Source organism: Columba livia, chromosome 14, assembly GCF_036013475.1.
Source record: "Columba livia isolate bColLiv1 breed racing homer chromosome 14, bColLiv1.pat.W.v2, whole genome shotgun sequence".
NCBI lineage: Eukaryota > Metazoa > Chordata > Aves > Columbiformes > Columbidae > Columba > Columba livia.
Window position 1 is genome coordinate 12,473,721 of NC_088615.1, and position 16,068 is coordinate 12,489,788.

The window sequence follows — 16,068 nt, forward strand, 5'->3', positions numbered from 1 at the left end:
CAGCGGTCTGATCAGCTCCTTAACCTGAGCTTGTTTTGTTCAATAACTTAGAATTTTCTGTAGTTCTTAGAGACATTGTGGAGGTTTTGAATATAGCTCAGGATTTGGGGTTCCTGAAAAATGCATTCTGAGCATTTGAAGCACAGTTTAAGCTTTCCCATGGCAATCAAGCTGCAAACTGAACATGGTTAACCTTGATTCTAAATATACATCCCAACTGTATGAGTAAACACATGTCCTATGCAGGAGTGACTCACAACTTCTGAAGCTCTTAACAAAGCACAGTTGAATCATCTAATTAGTAAAACAGTAAACAAAATCTCAAAACTTCCATATGGCTTTGGAGGGACTAAGCTTTTTCTGTGTGTTCAATCACACTTTTTTTCATTGCTCTTGAAAATGAGGTACATATCAAAGAAAAAAATAAATCATTTGGTGGTGTGTACAGTGGTTTTACTTGAATTTGAAGAGACCTGGGATTAGGTGTTCTGCAAATGTGCAATCAGTATGAAGATAACACAATCTCTTGTGAGTGCACAATCTGATTTTCTATTATGATTTATGATTTACATGCCCCTTAAATTATCTCCAATGTTATCCAGAAGAGACCGGCATCACCCATTTTTCCACTACCTTGGAAATCTTCCATCTTACTACCAAAGCCTTTGGTTTCCATTTCTGTGTTCTCAAGTGATTTCCTTAAGCCTCAACCTCTCCACTATGACCACATGTCTCCCAAAACTAGATTCAAGATACCACTACATGATATGCTGCTAATTCAAAGAGTACATTCTGTGTTTGAGCAAGGTAAATCCATTAGCTATATTATATTAAACAGAAGGTCACTCAGAGCTGGGACTCCGAGTTTACACCAGTAGGGATGAATGCATTGCACCTGAAGAGCTTCTAGCACCTTCTGTCCCCTAATGACACCAGTGGATGTGCCTCAATGGAAAGGAGATGGAGAGATGTGGAGTCAGAATGAAAGATCTTTAAGAGAGTAATTTGAATTTTACTTTTCAATATGAAAAACACTAATAGGTTTTATGACTATATTAGTTTCTCAGTCTTAAGAAATGGCGAGTAAGTAGCTGGAATTTAAAGAATCCATTCAGCAATGTTCTACTGGCCCTTGTGAAATCTTCATCTACTTGTTCTGCCAGCTCTTTCATCCAGATCACAGCCTCTTGAACTTTTGTGAAAGTGACAGGCTGAAGGACAGAAGAGTTCTTTTTCCGAGCCAAGTAATTTCTGGACAATCATATGATTCTTCCAGTAACAGAAGATTATTTTCACTAGATTTTAACTTCTTTAAGTCCAGAGCCAACTAGATGTAAAGAGAATACTTAAATTACTTTAAGTCAGGTGAAAAGCTTGTAAGCAATAATAAGGTCACACATTAATTTCACAGCCAAGTACCACCTGATTTTTGCACTAACTTGGTAACAGAATACAAGCGTCACTCAGTGCATTACTGGAATGGCAGTAGGATCAGACCTAATATAACATCTGGATTATCGCTGTCTCACAAAAGGACATATTTTATTGTATACATATCAAACGTTTATACAAAACCAATTACATTTATATATATTTAGAAGTTGTAGACTTTTTAAATGGAAGTGAAAAACCTGTATATGCATTGTAAAACACTAATTCTCAGAAATTATGCATCAAAAACAGAAATTTATGTTACTGGCTGCTTAACCTTGATTCCTTATTTCACTTCTGTTAGAACATTCTTGTAAGATGAAACAAATCATACTTAATCAGTCTAAAGTCGATTGAAACTAGAGGGTTGTATTAAATTACTTTTCTATTTTAATTATTTTCTACTATTTGAAAAACATACAGATAGCTACATACATACATTTCTTAGTCATGAAAATTTTTGCCTGCTGCGTGACTTTTACGTACTATACATGTACATTTTGTTTAGTCTCTTTAGAATTACTTTTAATATCCAAAATTTCTCAATTTTTTTTTTTATTTATTTGAGAAATGTATCATGCCTTCCACATTTGACATTTTTACCAAAACCCCCACATTGGCCTGTATAGCACTATAGTAAATGTATTCAGATTTACACCAGCATAAATTATGAAAGCTGGTGGGGTTAGCACCACTCAGCAGTGTTTGGATTCATGCCTCCAGGTGGTGTTACTCCCTGCAGCTATGTTTAAATTGAGTTATTTTGATATATGCCATCCTGGGTGAATATTTTTGCGATGTGTGGCTTAGAAAATACCAATATGTTCACAAGTGACTGATACTCCGTGTGTGTGTATGTGTGTAGAGGGGGAGGAGAGGAAGAGGAAGGTTAAACTTGTGCATTTCTCAATGTGACTTTTAGCAGATCTGCAGAATTCAGATGTTTGGTGCTTTCTGGAGATCAGCACCATTTTAGGTATCTCAGATTCAGCATTTGTGACCACTAAAATATTGAGATTCTTCTGAAGTGGCAAAGGGCATTGTGCTGTGGAACAAATGGACATCCTTGAAATCACAGAGAAGTTTACCTTTATGGTACAGCGTATACATATAATCTGTGCTAGGCACGTGTTATAGATTTCTGCATTATTCTTTACTAATCTATCACTGAGGCCTATAAAACAAATTTGGCAGTTTAGGGGAAAACTAATGTTAGTGCACGTATCAATTTAAAAAGAAATCTAAACCATTTACTAACTTAAACATTTATACCTAAATCAAAAATTGTAGCGGAGAAGTTTAGCTGATATTTATTTAGAAAAAAGTTATCTCCTTTTTGTTTATTGCAGTTAAGGGTAATACAGCTATTTCTAACTCATACCAATAAAATATCTTTATGTTTCTATACACTGAAGTGTATTCTCTCTCTTTTTTAATTCCACGTTTCTGTGTCTCAATGCAAAATACATAATTCATAAGCCCAAGGTTAATTATTAGAGACCTTCATTCAGCTTGTCCAGAAACACTGAGTACCCAATGAGACTTCTGAGTATTGTGTAAAATACAGAGTGCTATTTATATTGTCAGGCAAGAAGATTTATCAGAGAGTGAAAAGATTTACACAACAGTGGAATTACGGCTGCTGCACAGTGGCATCACAAGCCGTGTCTCAAAGAAGTTCTGTGGAAACGCTCTGATAAAAAAAGTGTTGCTGACAATATTGACTGTGAAATGAAATCTAGAAGCAATAAATTACCATATTGTAGACCGATTTTAGAATGGCTAATCATGACCAATAATTTTTCTATTTATTGTGAGAATTGGTAGTGGTTAGATGCAATGAAGACTGTTGATAGACACTCACTGTCCTAATTTCCTGCTTCATCAGAGCGTGTAACTGAAGTGAAGACTGACATCTTCGTCACCAGCTTCGGGCCTGTTTCAGATCATGATATGGTAAGTGATGGCCTGTATTTCTACTGCATTCATTTTCTCTTGTCTTTTTAATTTGGAGGCTGAAAGATCCATGCAATAACTTATTCAGTCCTTTTAAGGTTGCTTTTGTTGTTGTTGTTGTTGGTTTTAAACCCTTGATTCCAAAATGCTGTCAGCTTTTACGTGCAACCATTCCTGCTAGCTGTGACTGCATTTAAGTGCCCTGAAATTAGCAGCCTCAGTGACTTTAATTATGTGTTTTAACAGACCTTATATTTGCTACATAATACGTTATGAAATGCATTAGGGTTTGGATCTGTATTCTTCTGAGAATGATTGCTCAGGTCCTTGCTGGCACATCACTGATCCAATTTGACGAGAAAGATCATCATCTTAAAATGCAATTAACACTTATGCCTACAGTGTGACATCTGTACAGTCTAACCTGTATTTTTATATTCAAAGCTACTGATCAATGGGAAGTGACTTTCCCAGATCTTGGCTGCTGAAAGAGAAGATTAATGAGAGAATTAGTGTCACTTCTCCATGGAATTAATATTAAAATCAAATTGCTAGATAACTGCAGGGGATGGAAAAGTTCAGAAAACTGAATGAAGATGCTATGAGCCCTGGTCTTGAGAGAGATTAAAAATTGGGTAAAAATATGGATAAGGTACTTCAAATTTTGCATATAAATGACATCTTCACAAGTAGGTTCTTATTGACAGGGAAAGCCTGGTCTGCAGCTACTGGTATCTGCTACATCTTCTGTTAGGATGAATGCTGGAAACATCCTCATTAATTTAAATGAAGAAAACAGTTCAACCTTGTGGCTGGCTACATTTAGCTAAAGACATTCACCAAAAGAAATAGGGGGTGGCGGGGGGGGAGGGAAGAGAGAAAAATTATCACAGGAAAGAAAACAAGTTCCATTTCTTACCACAAAATTGTCAGTGGTTTAATTTGAATTAAAACTGTAGACAGGCCTGAAATACCAGGTTATTGCAAGTTTCTGACTACTCAAAACAATGTTAAAGGATGGAACAACAGAAAAGTAACTTTTGCAATGTAGTTTATTTTACTAAATTAGCTTTATATAAAGACACAATTTTCCCAATTGCTTGGAAAATATCAACTATAAAACCACAGTAAATACATAATTGCAACTGATGCCATGATACTTAAATGAGAAAGAATAGCTTGGCCAGCAGAGCCATTTTGACCAATCATTATGCTGAGGAGACCTGCAACAGAAGAGTAATTCAGGGAAATAGCTAGACTGGTGATTTGTCTCCTCAGCACATATATACTGTCTGAGTACTATATATACCACGAAGAATTAAAAAAAAAATTAAAAAATCATCTAATGACTTCTGCTTTTTTGTTCTGTGATAAACTGGTGAAGTTACAATGTCTACTTAGTACTCTAAATTATATAATACATTAAAAGAGGGAAAATTCCTGGGATTAAAGATTGGCAGAAACTACTGACATCCACTATTTGTGTTCTTGTTAATCGGTTCAGCAAAATACTTCATGTTGCTTCCCCATTTCTGTCTCAAAATAGGTAACCGATTACCACTGGAGAAACCAAAAACTTCAAACAGCCATGTGACTAAAATATACATATTTTTAATTCAGTAGTCTTTGAATTAAAACTGTAGCAGCTGCAGTTTGAAAGCGATTGGAGGTTGCTCTATTTTTTGTACAGTCCTGTCTTCTTGCTAATTTCCTGAAAATTAACATAGTTTAAAGTATGGACGTAGATGTTTGTGGGAGGTGAACGAAAAAAGAATAGATATATGCAGGTTAATGTATGCTTTGCATTAATATTTATTAGAGTTTTCTATAAGTCACCTGGCTAAGTTATCATTTGGTCTGTTGAGTCAGATTTACTAGAAAACTCCGATTGTGAATGACAGTCTGAAAAACAAATGGATGTGAACGCTTTCCTACATGTAGATCTAAGTTTAGAGTAACTGACAGGCTTGCTGAACTACCTGGGACTATAAAATGTTTGGTCTTCAGCATCTACTCATACTTTGTAGTTTCAGGTGACTTAATTATTAAGTAGAAGGTAAAGCTAGTTTGGCAGCCACAAATAATCTTCTTTCATAATTAGGAAGAGGCATGCTTGAAAAAAAAAAGTTATTGACTTCAGGTTCAGTATAGCTGAATTACTACAACATGAGTGATCACTACCTACCAAAAAAAAAAAAAAAATCTCAAAAATAATTAAAAACCCTACCACACTGGCTCCTGATTTTCACTTAAACAGGAGAAAGAATCCATCAGTCTCTTATTTGAGTATATGACCAAAGAACACACAGGCAGGTGTCCATATGTTTTGAAAACTAAGGAATTACAGAAAAGTATTTAATGCAAAACTCCCACTCACCTCCCCTAAAAAGTAATGTGTGTGAAGCCTACTCATCCTAACTCTTTTGCTTAAGGAAATAAGTGTGAAAATCAGAGAGAGGAAGATAAAGTGAAAACTGTACCAGAATATAAAGTTTACATTAATTTCAATGTACATTTAGTGCAAAGTCCTCTATGCATACTACAGGTTGGTTGTAGTAACCATCCTTTGAGGGCTACCCCAAATTTGCTCCAGTGAGCAGATTTACAGTAAGTGTAGGACTGGCCTGTGGGACTTGGTGACAGGCAAGCTGCACCCTGGCAGCTGCACCGACCCACCAAGGGAACCACGCGCTGCTGCCTGAGCCCAGGACTGAGGGCTGAGAACTGGCAATGAGCTGCTCCAGCTGACACCATATGTTATGAAACTGCAGCCCCAGTGAGACATCCGCATACCTAGGCCATCTGTTTGCAGGAATCCAGAGACGCAGTTATATAGATAGTAGGCTGATATATCAGGGAGTACATGGTGTTCCTACCCACTCTCTCATACATTCTTTTAAGAACAGCATAGACATAACCTGTTATTCTATAACTAGAGTGTCTTGATTTGCTCTTAAACTTGTGAATAAAGTTAAACAGGAAAAAAACCCACACTTTTTTAAAAGAAAATCTTCTGGTTTTGGAAGAATTTTGCAGGTTTTCAGACATGGTCTCTCAGATGGTGGATTGAGCTAATGAACAGATCAACTAATCAACAGGCTGCTCTCACATGACTCTCACTTTTGTAAAATTGTTGGTGTATTTTATCTGGAATAAGTAGAATTTTTAAATTACCCCTTTTTTCACAAAGACAGATTTTTTTTTTTCCTACTAAATCTTTGTTCCCACTTCTTCTGCATTATAAGCTCTTCGGGAACGAATTTCTATTTTACTGCCTTCCTGTACAGCACCTTGTCTGATGTAGACTAGAGTATGCTCTACCCTGTGAATAAACAGCCTCTGGGGAGAGATATCAGAAGAGTAAATTTGAAAGCATTTAAGTCAACATATTATAAATATTCAACACCATACAACTTATTGCCAAGGTGCAGATAAGAATCTTCTTTCCTTTCCAGCACACTAAGGAATGAAGAGTCTCCACTATGGAGAATTTATTCCAAACTTCACCTTGCTCGTATGTTTGCACGCAAACCACCTCTATAGTACATGGTTTGGAGAAAATCCTTCTGTTCTGCACAGCATCCTCCTGTAGAAGAAAGCCCTAATCAGAGTATCTGATGACTTGATCTTGAAGATCAGCTGTCTGTTCAGGATTCATTTGAGGAGAATTATTGTACATGTTAAAGTGGGTAGTGAAAGCTAAGGACTTAAGAAATCTCAGCCAAAATGAATTCATCCTATATGGTCCAACAGCCTGGGATACAGAAAGATTCAGTCTGTGCCAGGCACGACCTGTCAGCTGTTTTTTAATTGAATTTTGTCTTATGCTGTCAAGCCCCTTATCAAATCTCTCAGACTCCTTGTTCTTTTCCAGCATAAGAACCTTGTGTTGATACAAAGTGAAGAACCAGACTGTCCTCTCACAACCTGTACCACCTTCACACTAGCCTCCTTCTTTGCAGTTGAAAGAGATAAAAAGGGACTGGCTTACATGCACACAGAATGATGTCACTTTCTGAGCATGTCTTTTACCTTCCCCGTGTGTGTAGGAAGAAGTTTTCTTTGGAGCTAGTAAAACATGGAGGAAATCCAATATTTTAATGCCATCTACTGCATTTTAAACCTCCTTCTCTCCTACACTGCTGCACACTCAGGACAACATCTTGCATGTAGCTCAGCCTGAGGCCCCAGCACAGCAAAATTCTGGAGCAAGAAGTTGGCTATAAGTATACAACTGCTGTCACTAGAGCTGAATCCAGGCTTCAGCAGCTCACTAAACACATGATTGGAAAACTGGAAATACAATTAAGTATGCACCAAAATTATTCTCAGGTCTAGGATGTAAATAAAATTAGAAATAAAAAAAAAGAAAAAAAAAAGTCAAAAAACCCAAAGTAAGACCACCCTATGGAATTACAACATTTCTATGTCCACAATAAATTTATTTAGGCATTTCATGCCCTAAAACCTGGAAGAACACACCACCAGTAAGAATCACCATTCTGCATAGTTGCACAAGAAATAAACACCTGACTATTGCTTACATTGCACGGAGCATTGCCATTCATCAACACAAAAATCACAAGTCTAAAGGAGCGTGCCACGGAGAGATTTTGCTTACTTGTTCCAGAATGTTTCTCTTTACTACCACATTCCTTGAGGCAGCTCTTTCCATTATAGCTGTGCGTGCCTTCACACACAGGAATTTTCTTTATTTCAGGATTTGCCATCTCCACTGGCAAGAGATCTCAGCAACGGTTCAGTTTCTCAGCCAAAAGATTATCATTCAGGGTATTTCTGAACAGTGTTTGGGTATCTGCTTTTGACATTTTTCACAATATCATAGCCATGAATGATGGCAGGGGCAGCATAATCCCATATTGAACTTTTATGTCAGAGTGGAATCTTTCCTGGGAAAAATACCAGACTAAACTGCATCCACAAGAGTTTTTCCCATTTTCACCCCTCACACATCGATATTTTATAGATAATACTTCACCATGTTTTCCCTAATTTCACCCTCTCCCTCTTAAATTTGTTGCAATTGCTTTAAAACAAATAATTCTTTCATTTTGTAGTGAGTGTTGGTTATTTTGGTTCTCCCCATGTACACCGAGTCAGCCACTGCACCTCTTCCCCTTTGGCGCAGCCCTTGCAAAACTGAACTATAATCCTTGGTCCAAAGCTGTCCTTGGCTTGTGCTCTCTGTAGTCCAGTGATTTGGACCAACAAGCCATTTCATGCCTCATAAACCAGACCACATAATTTTAGTGACCTTTGACCTTTTCACAGGTTGACTACATGTTTATGCTAATGAAACCCTTGTAATGAAAGGCTCTAGCAAGACACAGTCTTATCTTATGTTGTCTTCTAAGAAACATGTTCTTCCTATGCTGGACATACTAGTCACATATACCCACAGCTTCAAAGTACAGTTTTATGGAAGGTGAAAGAAAACTGAAAAAAGGATGAATTATTTTGTTTCCACTATATTTTAATCTCAAATTCTTGTCAACTTTTGATATACTACTCTCTCTAACATTTATTCTGTTGAACACAGTAATGGTATTGTAACTGTTAAATAACCAGCTTCAGTTACATTGTAAGTAATATACAGAATGAACATTATGATGATTACTAATTTTGCTATTATTCGTCTTGCTTCTAGGGAACAATAAGAATATACTTTTCAGTTTCTCATTTTTCGACATATGGCATCATAAGTGTTTCTCTTTTTTTCTGAATTGATGTAGGAATACACTATAGACGTATTTTTCCGTCAAAGCTGGAAAGATGAGAGATTAAAATTCAAAGGACCTATGACTGTTCTCCGGTTAAATAATTTAATGGCCAGCAAAATTTGGACACCTGATACCTTTTTCCACAATGGAAAGAAGTCAGTGGCTCATAACATGACGATGCCAAATAAACTATTACGAATTACAGAGGATGGGACGTTACTATATACAATGAGGTGAGCCCTAAAATACTATATCCTTCATTTAGTTTGACAATTTAACCTGTTACAGCATAATTTTCCAAATAGGAAACAGTTTCCTTTTTGAGAATAATTTGATTCCTGCTTAGTAATTATTTTCACAACAGGCTATGGAGTGATGGACAAACTGAGACATTTGCAGTATTTGTTTTGTTTTGTTTTCCCTCCTGCTGTGCTACCTTTACACTCCCTGGATGCATCTTAATGCTTGATTTTAAAAATAGATTTATAGTATTAGCAATCCTTAATTTGGATTTGCTTTCAAGGATTCCATCAGCAAAGTATAAAAAAGCCTGAAAGTTAAATACAATCTAGACTACTAGATTACAGGATCTTTGGATCCTATAGAAAGCAGATTCTAAGAACCAGCAGATGCACACAGAATTCATTGCCTATTCTTCACATTTCTTGTGCTTGGAAAAACAGAGCATGACAGTCTAAAGATAAATATTTCTTATTTCATTAATAACAACAAAAACAATTAACTAAAGCATTTGGAAAGTTAGGAGAAAAAATTACTTTTGTGCTGGCACCACTTTTACTGGAAATATGTTATGCTCTTCTGTTGTCAGCAGAGGAGTTAGATAAAACCTTTTGAAATAATGATGACATAGGGTCATGGAAATGTGCTGGAGTAAAAGAATGCACATTAAACAATGGAAAAAAAAAAAAAAGGTATGTTTTCTTTACAGAGCTACACGTCCCCTATTTATATCTCCCATGGAATCAAACAAGGTATAAAGTGATTCTGTTGACTCAAAGTCAAGATGGATATGTTAGTATGTAGGTGAACACTGAGTTTTCTTTTAACAATTTGAAGATGTTTTTAAAAGCAGTACAAGAATTGAGAGAAAACAAAGTCTTGAGGCTTTAGGTAGTCTGACAAATGTGTTCAGATTATTCTGCAACATCTTTCAAGACTGCCTAGGCTGGGGTAGAATCTGCTTGGCTGGTAGTTATACAAGTCCACTCAATTTTTTCTTGTCTTCCTAAATGCTTGGCTGTTAGGGATTTAATCCACAAGAACACTATCTTGGCAGCACATTGTTCACTTATATCTCCTTTTTCGACCATAACCATTTCTATTTGCTCACCTTTGCAAGCTCCTTAATGGAATCTTCTGCCTAGTATTCAAGTATTATTGTTCATTCCTTGCTGATGTCTGGTATGTGACTGTTTCTAGTTTATTTAATCTCTTTTATTAAGAAACATGTTTGCACTCAAGCTGATAGCAAAAAAATTATTTCAGCAAATGTCTGAGCATCCAGAATGGGCCAATTTAATGACGGCAGCAAGGAAGCAATTCCAGCTTCTAAAAGATCTTAATCCTCATGCCAAGTCAGAAGTCTGAGCATGTTCCTGCTGTACGCAGCAGAGGGGCTGAGCTGGTCTCCCTGCTGTGTGTATACGGGCCCGTCAGCACCCCCAGCCCAACAATGCAGGTCCCATTCTAGCTGCTAATTAATCATATAACAGATATTATACTATGCTTATTCTATGTGTCTTAGTAGAAGTCTATTCACTATTTCTTTGAAACCAGAATAAATGTGTCCTTTTGCTCGTTAATCCATTATAGATTGACTGTGAGAGCAGAATGCCCAATGCATTTAGAAGACTTTCCTATGGATGCGCATGCTTGCCCCTTGAAATTTGGAAGCTGTAAGTTTATTTCAAATAGAGGTTTCTCCCTTTTTAGGCTACTTTATAAGAGTATTTTGCAACTGAGAAAGCCTCAAGGTTTTAATCTTGAGTATTTTTCACTTTTTATTGCAGGCTTGTATTTTTATTCATATAGATATATTTATACTTAATGTAATGGACCTCTTTCTATGTGTCTTAATATCCTTCGATATCATGCCTGGACGTTCACAAAAGAGAAAAATTACAGTGCTCCAAACACCTAGAAAAGTAGTTTGTCACACAGAAAATGCTGTCAATCTTGTAGTTGCTTTATTTTGTTAAAAGCCAAAATCAATGTTAGACCATAGATCAATGAATTGATTTAGTCAAAACCAATTTCCCTACCATAGTTTTGGCCCGTTTAGAACAAAATTTTGCCTAAGATTATAAAATATTCATATTACAATCCTGCAACATTTCTGGAAGTGGAAAATCTGACAAATCTCCAAATGGAGTCCTACACTTGCAGCATTTGTAACCTTCGATTAGGGAACATACTGGATGAAATGTAATGTAATTTAAATCAGTGTAATAACTGACAAAGCTTTCTGTAAGCTGAGAATGCTCCCCAAAACTTTCATTTGAATAACAAACAACCTGACACTGATACTTTAAACTTAGCTAAACATAGTATTGTTTAAAAATTAAATATATCACCCCCCAACTCTTTAAGTAAGAAAAAAAAAAAAAAGAGCTGTTTTACTCTGGTTGATTCAACAAACAAGGAAGACAAAAATGTGTGAAAGACGTAATAGCATACAAGATGTTTCCTCAATGGCTATTTTTTTCTAGTAGAAATGGGTCGTTTCACTGATAATGGGTACTTAGTTACTTGATCTATTTTAGAAGTCAACAAATAGAACACTCAATTCATTCTTCACGTTACCAGGCAGGGGGATAATTTACTTTGGGCTGAATAGCTCTGTGTTTACCATGAGAAAGGACCGATGTTTTGTCTTTAAAGAGCTACTAGACTTAGAGAACAAAAAGCTCATACAAACCTGGAGCATAACTGACAATAATAGTTTACTTCTTGAATGTTACGCTTTCTTACCGCGCTTCCAGTAAATATTTCCAAATCTCCCGGGAACCAGAAGGGGCTGGGCGCAAAGCCTGACTCCAGCTAAAAACAGAGCAATGGGTGCAATGGGTTCTTGATTAATAACGTGGGATCTGGGCACCTGAGATTCCAGTCAGGTCAGGAGTGGTTGCAAGACTGAATTTCTTTGGAAATAAACACTAAAGTGTTTCTGCAGACTGCCTGCTGCTTCTGGGAGGTGGGAAGATGGCTAATCATACGTAAAACCTGTTAATGAAAAATTAAACCATCAACAGTTTTTCAACAAATGTGAACTACTAGTCTGAATGTTTATAGACTTGGTAAGACACCACATCTGAGCATCCCCGAGCCACAGCCTGAACCCCAGACACTCCCTAGTCTGAGAAATAGTTCCCATCTTTTTCCTACATGGAATTATTTCTGGCTCAGTGTGTCGCAGATTACTCTGTTGTTGGTTCACACGGTGCATGGCTTTCCAGATTTCTAAGGATCTTGCCTTGACTAAATCACTAAGAGACACAGAAATTATGAATGAAAAGGGATAAGGATTTGAATACAGCTGCAGAACCACACCACAAAGTAAAAACAAGATAGGAAAAAGATGTGCAAGTCTATCTGCATATCTTTTGTATCTAAACTGATTTCCTTTTTATCATGCAAATGTTTTTTATCATAATATACATGATTTTCTTACGTGAACAAAAAAATTCAGTGAAATTTCTGATTGAAATACTATTTCTTACACTCAAGTCAGAGGCCATAACTGGCATTTCAAGCTCAGAGCGCAGGCATGATCTGCTATGCTTTACAGGCTATTCTCATGTTTTGCTTTGAACACTAACTGGCTATCACACCAGGTATCCTAAGCAGTACCCAGCAAAACAAGTGACTCCAAATGCTGGGAAGGGCCATAAGACAAAATCAAGGAGTTTTCAGGGAAACTTTGCATTTCCCTGCTGAATTCAGGTGAGCTTCTAGTCTGAGATTCTCATGAGAAGGTGTTCCTTCTGTAACATTGCTTTACTGCAAATATTGCATGGGGAATTAACTGTTCAGAATAGGGTCTTAAAGCTGGACCTCTCCCCTCCTTGTCATCAGATTATATGTCATAAATATCAGGTTCTAGAACATTTGTCTCAATATTTTGTTATTCATATAAATAGAAATATCTCCTACGGGACAAATGGCTGGAGCCAAGCAACATATGAAAACAGGACTCACTGTTGTACACTTGAGAAAAACAGAAAAACAAAAGAAAACAAAACAAAAACCACACACAACAAACAAAAATCCCCAAACAACAAAAACAAACAAGAAATAACCCCCAACAGCAACCCACAGAGTTTTTAATTGCCACTTTTTCATTAGAAATCATATTTAAATACATTTGTGACCAAGTGTGATCAACATTTGTCAATCAACTAAAGCAATTAATCATCATCATCTTAATGGATCAAAAAAAAACCAACTGAAAAATACCTCTAATTGTCATGAAAGCCATGCTTTAAGTGCAGACTGTAATATTACATTTAGTAGCTCCCCAAAGTAATGTTTGCCCAGCTCTGTTTGTTATGAATAAAACTAGATAAGAGTTTTTCCATGCCTTCCACTGTTACTCATCACTTGTTGGAGCTGGATCCAGAAAAGCCTCATATGGAGGGAGGTGCACATCACCTGTGGACTCTGTCTGTTCTGTAGAGGCCAGCCAATGTGTGACCCAACTCCAAGACTAAACTGATTTGCCAAAATAAGAGCTTAAGCTAGAGGTTATTCAATGCAAATTCAATATGACAAATGCTGAAGAGATTCTGAAACAACAAAAAGCCATATGTTGGCAAAACAAAATCAGAAAGGCAGATGCTCTCCTCAGCTCTGACCACAAAAATCTGATTGTCAGTTTCAAACTGAGGCCACTCTGGAAAGCAGCAGCAATAGGAACAAAAAGCTGAGGATGGAAGCTAAACAGAATACCGAATCTGGCATTTACAGAGCAGGGTGAGCTCATTTCCAGCGCTTATGAGTGGACTCCCTTCCCCCAACCCAATGCAGCAGTTTGCAGCAGCGCAGGAAATCAGTCTCTCTCTTCCAAACTACTCTCATGCTCCAAAACAAGTAAAATGCTTGAAAATTAATATTATTATTGTCAGCCCTTTTCTATGTGACTAGATTGGCAAGCCAATTCTTGTACGTACTGTGGCCTTTGTTTTGAACGTCAGAATTTTTAGGATATAGATTTGCATTTCCCATTGATTCAGAGAAGCCACGTACATATATGTTACAGTGCTTTGGGAATATGAAGTCTGAGGGTAAAAGCAGCCTTACGCTTCAATAAAGCAGGATCAAATGCCATGCAATTAATTTACCAGTGCACTCCATCCAACACCACCTCTTCAATTACTGTTATCTCATACATTGCTAAGAAAGTTACTAACTCATAACTGAGGTCAAGTGATCTAGATTCCTCCTTGTCCTTTCCTGCTTGCCAGTCTGGAAAAAAGGGAAGATGTCATCCTGTAGCTGGGAGTCTACTGTCATTTTTAGATGCCCTAAGATGTCCCATCTGGCTTCCACCTGTCTTTGGTGGGTGCAAAGTTTCTGTGGGTTCTAATCACAGGTTCAGTCCCATACGTGTCTTTGATACTCTTAGATACGAAGAATGACACTAGATGTTTCTATGCAGACAACTAACTCCCACCTTACCTGCTCAGAGCGAGAGCTGTCAGACTCCAGACTACGCAAAATGACAGAACTTTACAACAGGACTGGGACTAAACCAATATATAGTTTGATTTCTGAAATAACGTAAATAACATTTTAATAACAGCACAAACTACCTGGATGGCATATGTATTATGCTACTGAATTATCTGTATAACATACTAGACTCCTTGGGTTTAAGAGCCCCTAGTGTCTTTCTTTTGCTTTGTTGAAGACTCAAATATGAATTTGAGTGTGAGCATTTCCCAGAACTAATCAAAGCAAAACCACCAGATTTTGATTCAAACTCACTTGAGCCTCAGAAATGTCTGCTATGGCTGTTACACAGCAAAGACAGTGCAAGGGGGAGATAACCAAATGGAAAGCTCTAGCCAAGATCACTGAAGCCACTCTGAGAAGGACTTATTTTCTTACAGTGGCCCAGACAACATCACACTATGACAAACTGAAAATAGTGGGGCTCATCTTTCTTGATAACAGTTAGAAAAAGAGTTGGAGTCCTTTCATGTCCATGAAACTCCACATCTCACTCTCGCTTCCAGTCACTCAGATTTTACATAGGTAGGAGTGATGTAAGGGAGAGAGAGATTTTCATGCCTTTAAGGATCAACCTTAATCTGGCCCTATAGTAGATATTTAGCTAATCATTGCATCGATACACCTATAAAATCATTTATATTTCCCATAGATCAAAAAGTTCCAGTAAGCTAGTTGTGGGTTTCTACAGGTAATTAAAGAGAATTTAATGTTCAAATTACTGCTGAAAATATTTTTCTGATAAAGCTATATAGCAACAGAAGGTGCAAAGCTGAAATGAAGTGTATTTCTTTTAAATTAGATGCTTATACCAGAGCAGAGGTCGTGTATGAATGGACACGGGAACCAGCAAGGTCAGTGGTTGTGGCTGAAGACGGCTCTCGATTGAACCAATACGATCTGCTTGGACAAACTGTGGACTCTGGAATTGTACAGTCCAGCACAGGTCTGTGAAAGAGGCTTTTGGGGAAGGGTCATATTTAACTGCCAAAATGTAATTTAGAGCAGGAGGAAAAATATAAAGACCAAAGAGTGAGAAAGGTATATCATAATATATGAGCTTCAGATTAGGAAAACATGACTCTGAAAAGGTAACACATCCTGCGATTACTTTCTTACTACAACTGCTGGTTAAAATATTTGAACAATTAAAAAGCCCCCTATAGTGACAGATCTAGCCAGAGAAAAA

The 16,068-nt window shown here is 37.0% G+C and overlaps 1 protein-coding gene across 2 annotated transcripts in view; it reads left to right on the forward strand.

Moving 5' to 3' along the window:
• GABRA1 (gamma-aminobutyric acid type A receptor subunit alpha1) overlaps nt 1-16,068 on the forward strand; it is a 42,817-nt gene that overhangs the window by 12,848 nt on the left and 13,901 nt on the right. For both annotated transcript variants that reach the window (XM_065030067.1, XM_065030068.1), the window contains exons 4-7: nt 3,320-3,387; nt 9,141-9,361; nt 10,962-11,044; nt 15,682-15,825. In XM_065030067.1, the coding sequence (XP_064886139.1) occupies nt 3,320-3,387; nt 9,141-9,361; nt 10,962-11,044; nt 15,682-15,825 (516 nt within the window). The remainder of the gene's footprint in view (nt 1-3,319; nt 3,388-9,140; nt 9,362-10,961; nt 11,045-15,681; nt 15,826-16,068) is intronic.